We start from the raw sequence: 14783 nt of genomic DNA on the forward strand, positions 1-14783 counted from the left end.
TATAGATTGGGAAAAACATACACCTGTACACACACATATGTATACTGACTATATATATATATATATATATATATATATATATATATTTGATAATGTATTTAATTCTATCTCTTTTAAGAATGATATTTCAGAATGAAATCTCCGAAGTTTCTTTGGGTTTCTATCTTGCCTTAGTTGTCTTTAATTTTCATAATGTCTGCTTCACTCAATACCATCTGTATTTTTAACTCAAAGTAGCACCAGGTCTAGATAAAGAAGTATTTTAATTATGGTCTTCCAATTAATCAGAATCCTCGAAAACTTCAGGAGCATAAATGGTAACAACTACAGTTTTTGTAGATTCTATAAGACTTAGGATCAATGATAACAATAAGAGTGCTGTTTATTTTAATGGAGATAATGAGAGCATTATAGCTGATAGCTGTGTGCTCCCCAAGTGTCATGCACAGCACTAAGCACTGGAGTATTTCAGAAGATGCCTATTCAGGGTAATTTAAGGGTAATACTTTAAAACAGCAATCCTTTATAAAAATATTAGCTGTGAGGCCTGAAATGCCAGTATGCTTTGTAGGATAATTCTACAACTCAGGTACAATGACCTCCAACAGACGGCTGTATATAGAGCCCACAATTCGAAATTACGACACACAAGGGAACAATCCACCATAAGGGACAGTCAGCTGATGCATCAAACGGAAGAATTACCACTCTCAGTTGCTTGAGTTAAGAGAATCACTTGAATGTGATTTTAATAGAGTGTGATTTAAATCAAGGGTCAGCAAATTATTGCCCATGCACTATATCCAGTCCAGTGGCTGCTGGTAAACAAACTTTTACTGGAACACAGACATGCCCAATTGTTTAGCTACTGTCTAGATGTGCCTTCGCACTACAATGCTGAGTTGAATAGTTGTGACAGAAATCACATGACTCACAAAGCCTACAGCATTTACTCTCTGGCCCCTAACAGAAAAACTTGCTGCCCCTTGTTTTAAACAATAGAAACAAAAAAGAAAATAAACTCATTATGAAAAAACAGGACACTGTAATTTTTAAAAATAGGCAGATTTGAAACAGAAACAGATAGAACTTCTAGAAATGAAAATTTAGTTTAAAATTTTTTAAAAATATTCCATGGATACAATGAAATAGCTATTGAATAAATATAGAGTTGATGAAAATATCTTGAATGCAGCATTAAAAATGATGAGTCAAGAAAGCAGGAGAGAGAAAAAATAAAGGGAATGGAATAAGCAGTCGGGATGCACATTTACAGGAGTTTGAGAATGAAAAAACACAGCAAATAGCAGAGAGGCAATATTTGAAGAGCTAATGTCTGAAAGTCTTAGAACTGAAAAAATGATGAGTCCTCAGATAAAGCAACATACCAAATCTCAAAAAGGATAAATACCCATTCCTCCATCCGATGTGTTGAAATAGCAAAACATCAAAAATAAAAAGAATACCTTAAAACAGTTTCGAACAAAAATAGATTACCTCCAAAGGGATCACAATAAGACACAGGAACCTTATCATCAATAAATTACAGATGACAATGAAGTATCTTCAAAGGGCCAAAAGAAAAGAAGCATTGATCTAGAATTTCGCTAATAAAGTCCCTTTAAATGGCAATGATATTAACGATATAAGAATATTTTCAGTATCCAAAATGGAAACTATCCCTTAGAGAATCTTGCTGAAAAAGTACTAGTGGATGTTCTTAACAAATAAAGAAATTAACTCAAAGAATGAATGAGTGGGTTGCAGAAGCAATGACAAACTAAAAGATTCACAGACATGAGTAACTCCAAATAAACATTAACAGTGAAAAATAATACTAACAACTAATGAGAATTAAAACAAAATGGAAAAAAACCACAAAAAACAGGAGACAGCAATTGCATGAGAGATGGGAAGGTGTGATTGAAATGAGAACACCATATAACCCTGGCACTGTTTGGAAACAGGAGAGATACTGTTAGTTTGTTAAAACTCTAGAGGTAGTGTCCTTCTTTGTTTCTTGTAAGGGTCTTTATTTTAAAGTCTATTTTGTCTGATATGAGAATTGCTACTCCAGCTGACTTCCATTTGCATGCAAGGGATCAATCCAAGATTTAACAATTGTAAATATTTATGCACCCAACATAGGAGCACCTCCATACATAAGGCAAATGCTAACTGCCATAAAAGGGGAAATCGACAGTAACACAATCATAGTAGGGGACTTTAACACCCCACTTTCACCAATGGACAGATCATCCAAAATGAAAATAGCTAAGGAAACACAAGCTTTAAATGATACATTAAACAAGATGGACTTAATTGATATTTATAGGACATTCCATCCAAAAAACTCTGTAGGTAGTCAATGGGAGAAATGGAAAAGACTTATAACTTCCAAATAAATTCATGGAAGGAAAACTCAATCACATGAAGGCATAAAAGGAGAAAAAGAAATTTTGATTAAGTCCCCAACACAGTAAAAAAATACAAATGGATTTCATATTAGATTTTAAAAGCAACACAATCTGATTATATACTGCTTTACAAGAGATATACTTAAAATAAAAATCACATGGAACAGAAGAAAATGAGGAGATAAACTAAGACATACCAGGCAGACATTCAAAACATCAAAAAAAGCAATACTACAATATTAACATCAAAGATAAACAAAGGTAAAAAAAAAACCTTATTGGGGATAAGAAAGTAATTCCTTGAGTATAAAAGGAATAATTCACTGGAAAGATACAATGACCTAGAGCCTGCATCCATTTCAACAGCATAGCATTCAAAATTTAAAATTGAGAGAATTAAAAAGAGAAATTGGCACTATATAATGCCAGTGGAACATCTGAAGATATTTTACCAGACATTGAGATAACAAGCAAAAAACTTGTCTTATGAATACCAAGGACTTTAAAAACTCAATAATTGATCTTAAACCAATGAATTTAACATAGGACACTGCACTGAGCCCTTAAGAGAAAGCAATTTTTTGGTCAGCACTCAGGAAACAGTAAAGAAAACAAAAAAACAACAAAAAACCCCCAAAGCTGACCACTGAGTCTCAACAATACTGAAGAATAATATAAAACCTCATCTCTCTACCCACAAAGAAGTAAAATTAGATATCAATAACATAGCAACTCTCCAATCTTCCCACACTCATTATATATTTGGACATTTGGAAGTACACTTCTAAGTACCTCACAAGTTAAAGAAATGTTTTGTAATGGAAATTACAAAATATTTACATTCTAAATGATAATGCCAAAATTTGTAAAATGCAGCTGAATTTGTTTTAAAAATAAGTTGTATATATTCGAGAGTAGAAAAAATATTGAAAATTCAAGAGTTAAGTGTGCAAATCAAGAAGTAAATGAATGAACTACAGAATAAAAACCGGAGAAAGAAGAAAGGAGAAAGATTGTAAAGAATAAGAGTACACATTCATGAAATAGAAAAGAACAATGAAGACCATCAAGAACAGAAGAAGGATTTTTTTAAGACTAATAAAATAGGTATAAATCTAGTGAGAGATGGCATAAATAAACACGAATAGGAATGAAAGGTAGGCACATAATTTGAGATACAGTATAGATATACAAGGCAAATAAAATTATAATTAAAATTTGATTTTAAATAGTATAATATGCATAAAAATCATACTACTATGACTTTAGCCAATATCTCTGAAGACATAAAGTATTTCAAGTTTGCAAATTTTCAAATTATATTAAAAATAGCAAACCTCAATAAATTTGTGAAAACTTTTGTAAAATAAATAGACAACCCCTCCTTCCCCACATACATGCACAGCACATATTACAAATAGCTCTAAAGACGAATTTTACCAATACATCAAGGAACTCTCCCCCCACTCATTTTATACTTATTCCAGTGAATACGTAAAGAAAGCTCTTCAGTTCACTTTATGAAGTTAATATAACTTTTATTCCAAAATAAGGACAAACAAAGACAATATGAGAGAGAAAATCTGTTGGCCAATCTCACTTATAAACACAAAAAGTACAAAAATTTTATCAATTTTTTTTTGCCCAACAAACTCCTAACATTTGTTAGGAATGAAGTCAAGGTGACAGGTATATAGATGTATGTTTTATTAGCATCTGTGTTTTTCTATATGTTTCAAGTATTTCACAGGGAGATAAAATAGACTACAAGAAGAGAATTAGGAAGAAGCTTATTTTCTCAGCAGAGAAGGCAAAGGCAAAACCTAGAGACAGAAATGTTGAAAATACAGGAAAGGAATTTGCTTAATGCTTACGTATGGCCGAAATACTCTCCATATGAGGGAGTTGAGGTCATTTACCAAGAGTAACTTTGGGAAGGAGTATTGGGGAAATGAGAAAATCATAAAATTTTAGAAACATGTATTATGGACAATGTGAGAAGTAGAACTTATGCTGTTGGTTACTATTTGGTATGGTTCAAAATATTTAAGGGTATCAGGGAAAAAAAAAAAAGACTATGTGCCTCTCTAAATGTTTTATGACAAAGTCAAAAGAAGATCTATTTCAAAGATGTCCATCTAAGCAAAATTATGTTTTATAATTTTGGAACAAAGACAGAGCAGATGAACTTACTGCTAAATTTGTTGCCACACAGGATGTTTAATTCCATTTTAATTATCCTTACATACTTACTCTTAATTGGCTTAAGAACAAGCTCATTATATCTGATTGTCTTATCTCATTAAAGCTGGTACCTCATCTCCCTACACTAAGCAGAGGAAGAAAAGAGGTAGTCATTTTAGTGTCTAATTCCTGGACACTAGAGAGTATAAAGTAGCTGAGGTCCGGAGAAGCAAAGAAGCAACAATTGCCGAATTGCCACAGTAAGTGTCTGTGCTATAGAAGACGACACTTTGTAGTCATAATAAAAATCATGGGAAAGTGTCTGATGAGGATCAGGGAAATTGTTATTTTGACCAAAGGGAGTCGAAGAGCACCAATCTGAATAAAGGCTGCAGACTTTGGAGACCTTGCTGGCTTAAAGCCTCCTATTTCCCAGAAGGGAAGCCACACGGTATTTATGCATAAAATGTGCACACAAGATGTACTCACATACACTCACACAGAGGGAAGAAGCACATGAAAGAGGCAGACCAAGGCCTTTGGTTGCAAGAGGAACTGCCCAAAGAAATACAGAAAGAGTTCAAAACGAGAGTTCTTCGTTGTCTCAAAGAAATTAGAGACGAATGGATTCTGAAAGAGCTCAGAGAAGAAAAATAGGCTTTCAAAGAGTAAAGTCTAGGGAAAAAAAATTATCAGAGGGCAAAATCTAATCATCTACGACATAAATCCAAGTACCCTTTACAAATGAAGAAATTGTGTAAACAGTCTACCGGGGAGCACTGAATCCATTACCATATAGTACCAGGGGGGTAGTGAACTATGGGGATTATGGTAAAAAAAAAAAAAAAAAAAAAAAAGATTATTAAATGTTAACAACCTTGATGTTTAAAAAATAATATAACAAAAACATGGAGTTAAGAGGGACCATAAGTATAATTATCTCCCTATCCTTTACAATATATTGTCCAAAGCTTGAGTAGTTAAAATGATCATCACTCCTATTCCAGTTTTTCATATTTTTAGTATCTTTGGAGAGAACTTTTAGATATGAATATATCTCGTGGCGATGTTTAGCAATTTTGTTTTTGGTTTTACTTCCATTCTTTTTTATTATTCAGGCTAAACTTAATTAAATTTAGTACTTTTAATTAAAATGATATAATTCAATTTTTCTAAGATGACCCCTGACTATGGCTACACATTAGGAGATGTCAAATAATATTTATAAAACACTGGGGGAGGTTATTTTTTTTATTTTTATTTTTTTTTTGTGGTACGCGGGCCTCTCATTGTTGTGGCCTCTCCCGTTGTGGAGCACAGGCTCTGGATGTGCAGGCTCAGCGGCCATGGCTCACGGGCCCAGCCGCTCTGCGGCATGTGGGATCGGGGCACGAACCCGTGTCCCCTGCATCGGCAGGCGGACTCTCAACCACTGCGCCACCAGGGAAGCCTGGGGGAAGTTATTTTTGATGACAGTATTTAGGGTTACTCTTCAAATTTATTTTCCAGCATTAATTTATTTCAAAAGTATGTAACATTTTATGAAACCAGCAAAGTTGTAATTCTTCACTACAAAAAGATTAAACCAAATAAAATATATTGGAATGAATCCCAGAAGTTGAGCTCAGCGAGGAAATTTATTAAAAACCCCTCAGAGATATCCATTAGAAGCTTGGATTTGTTTAGTAATTTTTAAACTCCTACTGTGTGATTGGGTAGGAAAGAAGCATAATTAAAAACTGGTGTAAGTCAACAACCCCTAATTCAAGGAACTTACATTTTAGTTATGATTCTAAAACGCTGCACAGAACAGAGAATCCTTTACTCTGTAAGATTCCTAAGGTCACAGGACATCAGAAACATTACTTTCTAGAAGACACATGGGATTCTATCTGGAGATGGTCACCTTTAAGGCCCTTTCTTTCCTTTTGCATGTTTTCACTTTTCATTGTATGGTGCTGGGCATATATTGGAGGCTTAATAAGTACTACCAACTTCATTTGCACAAAGTAAGCCATTGTACTCAGCTGCTTGTTGGGTTACTCAGTCAGTCAGCGTTCCTTCCTAGTAATCACCTTCAGGTTACTTTTGACCTTAAATCCCACCTTCTTCCTCTGATTTTACAGGATCAGCCAGGAAATGTTTTAGTTGCTAGCTCTCCTTCTATGTGTAACTAGTGTACCTGCATTTTAACACCCATGGCAGGCTCATCATGTCATAGATGCTATGCTACTCCTCAGTGGTGCCCACAGGTCTACAACACAGGCTGGATGATTATAGACATTCAGAACATATTCTGAAATAATGGTTTGGACTTTGGAGCTAGCTGTGCCTTGGCTTGTAATAGCTGTGTCATTATGGACAACCCTCTTAACTCTCTGGACCTCCGTTTCCTTAGCTGTAAAATAAAAATAATTCAACTGTACATAATTGAAGTAAATGAGATAATATGTCAAAGTACCAAGACCACTGCATTAAATACGGGTAGTTTTCCATTCCTTCATTAAAGTAGCTTCATTATTTCTACTACTTAGTAGTCTAAAAAGAAAGAAGCAGGTTAAAAAGAACATGGTGGTCTCCTTTATCGCCTTTTAAATTTGCTAACAAATTAGCTGAAAACCCTTTACTGTATGATTGTTAACCTTTACTGTATGATTGTTAACATGTAAGATGCTAAGCGGCGTGCAGGATTCCTAGGTTACAACAATTAGAACAAGAGATCCTGATTGAAGACCTGAGCACCTGACAGGATCCTGACAAGAGTACAAGCCTTGTTGAACCCCAGCCCTGAAGGCAGCTAAGTAAAGAAATGAAGAGGTCCCCATGCCTTGAATTTTCTTAAACTCATGATATGGCATTGACTTTCCTGAGGTTGTAGCAGACTGTTTTTAACTGAAGGTCACTGACTTTTAAATTACTTAGGGTAACATAACATGATATTTGGGGGGGGGGGCTTCCTTTTTTAGTACATTCTTTACATATCACTCTCCCATTACAGTTTCCAGCTTCAGAAGCTACTCAAAGTACTTAATTTAGAAAACTCAAAAAGACTAGGAAAAAACATGTCAGTATATATGTAGGTGTTTATAAACTAACGCATATGTTTTGGGCTAGACAATAACTATAAAATGATTTAGCCTTGGAAACAATGAAAAAGATAATTATGCTGTGTTTAAAGAATTTAAAACAAACATAAACTCTGCTTTCCCAAAGATCTCTTACATAAGGCTATCTAAACCCCATTCAAAGACTTTACTGAAAATATGCTCCCAGAATTTAACAAAATCCTGGTATATAGTAGGCACTCAATAGATCTTTACTCAATAAATAAATAAATGGGTTAAAATCTTGCTTGAATTTTACAAACAGATAAACTCTGCAAATAAGAATTACCCTAAGTTGCCAAGAAAGTAAGTGGCAGAACCAATAATAAAGTTCAGGTCAATAAATCTGTACTTTCTACCCATCATTTTACAAAATGTTACAATGATCTAGGTCATTATCATTACCCTAACTCAGAGATGAAATAACTGAGAGAGAGAAATGAAGCCATTAGGTCCAGACATGCAACGAGGCAGGTTTGGTCTAGAATTTTAATGTTCAGCCTAGGATACGTTTATTTTCCTCTTTTTAGTTTCCATATTCCTTTTCCCCCAAAATGCTGCTATTGAGTTCCTGATGAAAAGTTATCAGGAAGGAAATCTTCAAAAGAAAACCTGGTACTGACTTGCAAGACCCAGTAACTGTCTGCCACACTTCTCGGCAATTGTACACTGTTTTTCAGATAAGCACTATTGAATATTTCAAACAGCATAAGATGAAAAGCAAGGCAGAGCAGTTTTACTGCAGCAGACCCCAATGACAGTGTACTCTTCAGTTCAATGAACACTTTATAAAAGTTGCATTTTCCCCCCAATACAATGTATTCCGATAAAGTGAAACCCAGTTTCAGGAACAAAACACTGCATGTTAGACAGAATTATGACTTGGCAGATAATTACTTTAATACGTAGATCGTTTTAAACCTCTTATCTTTAGCCTCTGCTTCATCCAATAGTATCATTCACAAATTTAGCAACATGCTTAAAATCATTCCATTGTAATATGTTGCGTTCTTTAGCACTCTTTTTGGTTTAGATAAATTGGAAAGATTTAAAAATATTCTTAACTATTAAAGAAAAGAGTCCCCATAATTTCATTCAACAAGATTTAAATATCTAAAATGTGAAATGTTATAGTATATTGAACACTCACCTAAACCAGACTTTTTTAATCGTTTTAAGTGCTGACTCGTTTGTTTTCCAGTGGGGGATTTTTGCCCATGTTTCATTTCTTTATCTGAACTGTCTGCTTCACCATTTTTAGATTCGGATCCTAAAAAAGGAAATAGTTATTATGTCATTATCTTCCTCTTGCTGTCCTTGAAAAGAAAAATCTCAAATTGTTCTACAAACCGTAGATATTATCTCCTTTGCTAAGAGTTAATACACTACCTTTGGCCACAATCTGATTCCTCTACTCTATATAAAGAGAAAAGCCCAATAAATCAATCAAACAGAACAAAAAGCATGAACAGATGGCCTGATAGTGGAGTCAAAGACACGTTCACTGATCTGATAGCTTTTCAAAGAAGCACTCAGATCTTTTGTGAAAATACACGAATAAGCTTCAACAATACTGTGCCACTTGGAGACGATGCAAGACCGAGACAGAAAGATGAAGGATGAAGGGAGGCTTGGAGAGAGGGAGAGATCATGCCTTTATTAATAACTTTATGTTGAAGCAGGAAGAGAAAACGCAAACATCACTCTATAATATACAGAATGGTACATAGCTGATAAAGTGACAGAGGTAAATTAGAAGAAACGGCCAGGGCTGCACTGAGGTGAGAAGAATGCTGCCAGAACACAAAAACTAATAAAGGATTCCTGATTTTGCAGCAGAGGATGGAAAAACAAATTCACACTCACGGAAGAACGGCTTTTGATGGCATTACACATCAGCATGGGGTCCACCATTAAAGTTCAACATTCAAACAAAAGCCAAAGCAACAACAAAAAAATCCACCTAGCAGTACTACACATTTTCTTGCATCTACTGACATTAGCAAATGAAGTCCTTTGATGATGAGCAAGCTTTTGTTTTGTTTTGTTTTTAAGAGCGAAATACCCTATTATTTTTGAATCATTGAAAAAGTCTAAGGTATAAAAAAATTAAATGAAACCTCAGGTGGAAATATTATTCAGTTCCAGAGAAAATTCATGACATCTCTCTTGGTGAGAAAGCCTCCTCCGGGAAGAAACTGGCCAAGCATACAATATTTTAGCTCTTTACCTGAAGGCGAATCCGACTGCTCATCAGACACCTTTAATGGTGTCAAAACAACACGAGGAACAGTCTTGTTTACCATCATTGAGACTCCATTTCTTCTTTTCTGCTGCTGCCTCAAAGCCTACAAAACATGATAATAAAATAGAACATAAAAATATAGTCAAAATGATTTCTCATAATTGAATTAAATGATCCACTTGCCCATCATCAGATAGAACCTCTTAAGAGACTTAAATTCCACAGAGTCACTCATTTGTCAGGACTCTTAAGCGTCACCTTCCTGTCATTTTCCCTCAAAAGCATAAAATCAGGCTTTGGCAAAGGGTATAAACCTGAGACCATTTTCAGTAGAATTCTGAAAATAAAGCAGCACGTAAAGGTTTGTTCTACCTGCGCAGTGTGGCTTGAGAGCCCATGGAATTTGAAACCATGACTCCCAAGGAAAAGAAACGTAAAATAAACGTTTCGAGACCAGGATAAAAATATATGTCTGCACTTCTCTTGCAGGTGCGTCCTCTCCAGTGGGCTGCTCAGTCAATCAAGTTAACACCGAGTGTCATCAGTATGTACAGCAGGTAAGGACTACAGTATTGATGCACTCACTCAGCCGCGGGGAGCGCTGCACAAAATCACTGAACATGGCAGGAATCATTTATTTCTGTGAAGGGAATCAGTCCTAATCTTGGAAACCTTGCAGCACTTGGCTTCTGTCTGCTTGACTTTGGGCATTAACCTTCAGAACACGAACGTGACGGCATTCTGGCAAATCCAGGGAAAAGAAGACCGATACGAGAATAAATTGCTCCAAATGGGAGTGCTTTGTGTTTCATAAATGAATCAACCATGGTGATGATAATGTACTGAAAAGACACTGGAAAGTTTTGAAATACAGCTTATCTAGCAGATCGTTTTACACAGAAAATTACCTGTAATAAAAAGGGTCTTAAGCAGACACAATTCAAGAGAGGATAAATTCACGGTTCCAGGAATACTAAAACTCCTCAAAAGGTTAAAAGGCTGACCACGGACAGTCTCCAACCTTTCAATTCCTGGTTTCTGTGTAATTTCTACCAATTTTATAACATTTCAGTTACTTGACTAATGTCCTTTGACCAATAGTTGTCACAGTCTCCTGAAATACTGCATTGACTGTATATCCCCTTGCTGACAGAAACAATACCATTTTATTTGCAAAGGGTTTTACCTGAACGTCCAACTCGTAGACCATAAGATTTAGCCGTCAAATAACTGCAGATGTGAAAAATTAAATATCACTTAAATGAGAAAAGACATATTCAGATGAGATTTAAAACCACGTGGGAAAGTCAATGGCTTGGGAAATCGCTTACAAATGATACTGTTGCTAATAATAACAGGATACATCTTCCCTTCAACTCTTACATTTATTGATCTTTTATAAAGTACTAGGCACTGTGGACGGACAGGAGATACAAAGATGAATAAGAGGCCATCCTCCTCACCTTTAGCTTGCTGGCAATAATATTCTGAATGAGAGCATGTGTGCTATAAGATATTTATGACATTTACTCTTTCATTAAGGTGTGTACATAATTGCATAAATCTCTCTAGCCTTGTGTGAGAACTCCGAGCACTTTGTAGACATTAACCTATCAATCCAATGATAAAACAGAATGAGGCGGGCTTCCCTGGTGGTGCAGTGGTTGAGAGTCCGCCTGCCGATGCAGGGGACACGGGTTCGTGCCCTGGTCCAGGAAGATCCCACATGCCGCGGAGCGGTTGGGCCTGTGAGCCATGGCCGCTGAGCCTGCGCGTCCGGAGCCTGTGCTCCGCAACGGGAGAGGCCACAACAGTGAGAGGCCCGCGTACCGCAAAAAAATTTAAAAAATTAAAAAAAATAAACAGAATGAGCCAACGCAGTACCTGAAATTACAATTAGGCCCATCTTTACCCACTATGTAAGACATCACAAAACAAAACCTGTATAAAGAGTGATTCGTTTTTAGGAGTCTTCACATCACAGATTTCAAACTTTTCCCTTGGCAATCCAAATAGGCATTTGAAAAATACTCATTTTATGGCATGGTGGGGAGGTGTATTTTGGAAAATGTTGATTAAGAAAAGAAGAGATGATATAACAAGACGCTTAGAAGCTGGAATCATAAAGTCAAAGATGACATGTCTTTTTACAGTGTTTGCAGTAAATAATTATTAAAGTAACAAAAATTTTGTCCTCAATTTTTAGAGTGGAGAAGACTCTATTATAGAAAAATTAGCAGTTGGACAGAAATAAACCATGATATACATAACGTAATAAGAAGAAAAAGCCAAGGCTATTCTGAATTTTAAACAGTCAAGCTGGAGCCAAGGTAGGGAAAAGGAATGCTAGTCAACATTGAGCCCATTTCTATGGTCTCAATGATTTTTTACTGAATATGTATTTCCTGCTCAGAAATTTGAACAATATTTCTTGGTACAACATTTTCTTAAATACTGAAATGCAACACTATGTGCCTGTAAGTGATAAAAACAACTATGCCTATCATTTAAATGATTGTTTTAAGTGTATTAAAAATACACACTTTTTTTTTTTTGCTTTACCTCTGAAAAACAAGCATTATTTTTTATCCCAAATAACATTTCTAGGGTCAAAGAAGCAAAACTTGGGAAGGCTTTTTTTACTATGACACCAGTCACAGTAGTAAAGCCCGCAGGCTAGTAAACAAACTCAGGAGTATCAGAGTTCAGCTATGAGAAGGGGCAACTTGGTAGCATTTACTAGATCCGTAGCCATTTTAGGCTACCTTGGGGCTTCCAATTCACTTTCTAGAAAGCAGGATTTATTTGACTGTGGACCCTGGGGATACCCTCCAAGCAGATCAGAATGTGGATGGAGGGGAAAGAAACCAATGTTGACTCAACTGAGATGTCTGGGATAGTTTGGGCTGGCTCCAAACAAGAGAACTCTAGCACCTGTTACGTCCACAAGGCAGGTAGTAGTATAGTGATTCCCAGTTCCTCACTCCAGGGCGTGGCTTCTGCAAATAAAGAGGCTAGCTGCTCATGGTCTGCGTGTTTGTTTGCTTTGGTTAGATACCTATATTGCTGCAGCTAGGTGCCCATGGGCCACTCACACATGCTGCGTGTCTCCTCCTCCCAATCCCTTGAAGAATGTGCAATTATTTTTGGACCACACTAGCTGGGCTAAGACCACGACAAGGGGGAGGTTGAGGACCGGGATGCCTATACCCCATTGGAGGTGGTAGTAATGACTCAAGAGAAGCAATACAACTGGATTTGTAGGTGAGTTGTCCTGTTTTCAACAATGTGTCAGACAAAACAAAGAGGTCTCTGAGCCAAATTCAGCCTGAGGGCATCAATTCTGGATACCTGCTAAACACCTTTCCCAAAGTTCCTCACCTCCCCCCAAAAATGAGTCTGACCACTGCCCAAGAGAGGTATTAAAAGCTCCCTCTTCTACTGTGCTGACTTGCAGCAGAACAGGGGCTGATGCAGAGTTGTCTTGACGACTGTGAGGTATGAGGCTGTGGAATCAGAGAACTAACTAGCTGAGTAATGCTGAGTAAATTACTTGGGGAAACGTCTCTGTAAAACAGAGACAGCAATATTGGTAAGGCTTTTTAAACAGGAACTCCACAGAGCTATGTTTCATATAGGCTTTTGGGGGATGGTCGATGGCCACCTGGCCTCCTCTCAGTAAGTCCTTTGAGGCTGTGTCTAGCACCCTGCTTCACAACAGGGTACTCCTGTACCCCATTATCCTTAACTCTGAGCTGTAGCTAAAGTTCCAAGAGAACAAGAAAACTTCCTATTTTATGCTACAAATACAACAGAGGTTAAATGCAATTTACCTTGTAATTATCTAAGTTTGGGTATCCCAGCCTGGAAAATATACATCCATGTAATAGCTTAAGAAAATACAATTAGGATGACCACTTTTGATGGTCATGGAAGATTTGCTCTGCACAAAGATATCCTGAAAGGGGAGATTTATTTGTTGTTGTGACAACTTGGGGATGGGATGCCTTTCTCTATTCCACACCAAAGGTTTTAATTAGCTAGTGGTGGCCCTGTTGATCAATCTATAGCATGGTTTTATTTTGACACTAATATTATACAATAAGTCTTACTATATTAGTCTAGATTCATTTTAGGAAGATGATATCAATGAAGTATCTCCAACTACTCAACCCTTAGGTATACAATGGAACGCTAACAGAATATCTTATCGAACAACTTTAAATCCTAATTTCAATTCTAGAAAGAAGCAATACCGAAACCTAAATAAACAAGCAGATGGCAAGTGTAATTGCAGTCTACTAAAAGGCTTGTCTTTCAAGCCGCCCGGACATGTAATGTCCTCATGCCCAAACTACACAGAGTACATTGGACTTGCCAAGTTCAGTACTTCCAGGTATCATTCAATATGAAAGAAATTTATAGGCTTACACTTGGAAATAAACTTACTTATTTAAGGAAACCAACATAACAGAGCTAAACCAGTCTAGGAAAGTAAAGATCATATCACACAATTACAAGTCTGGCTTTGAGTGAAAATCAAAAGATGCTGAGTGAGCATGCTTTCCTCTAGAGAGGTATCACAACATTCTCTTGTAAAAAGAGACAGAAAACCTTTAGATAAACATTTTATTTTTTAAACAGAAAGCTTGGGATAACTCTAAAAACCTGGAAGAATTCTCATTTCCACCCCAATGAAAAATAAAGTAAAATCTAAAGCCAGAGGCCTTCATGTTAACTTGGAATTTGCATAAACAAGTAATACCTTCTTTGTTTTCATAGAGAAAGAATACCAACAATGTAACTTAAGAATGCACTGGATGCAGTAAGCCC

At 36.3% G+C, this 14783-nt stretch overlaps 1 protein-coding gene across 1 annotated transcript in view; it reads right to left on the reverse strand.

The window, feature by feature from the left end:
- The window catches only part of ASXL3 (ASXL transcriptional regulator 3), a 180349-nt gene that overhangs the window by 77879 nt on the left and 87687 nt on the right, over positions 1-14783 (reverse strand). Inside the window, exons 6-7 of the mRNA XM_060121228.1 lie at positions 9936-10053; positions 8856-8975 (exon numbers count right to left, since the gene is read on the reverse strand). Coding sequence (XP_059977211.1) covers positions 8856-8975; positions 9936-10053 — 238 coding nt within the window. The remainder of the gene's footprint in view (positions 1-8855; positions 8976-9935; positions 10054-14783) is intronic.

The sequence above is a fragment of the Lagenorhynchus albirostris genome, chromosome 14, assembly GCF_949774975.1.
Source record: "Lagenorhynchus albirostris chromosome 14, mLagAlb1.1, whole genome shotgun sequence".
Taxonomy (NCBI): Eukaryota; Metazoa; Chordata; class Mammalia; order Artiodactyla; family Delphinidae; genus Lagenorhynchus; species Lagenorhynchus albirostris.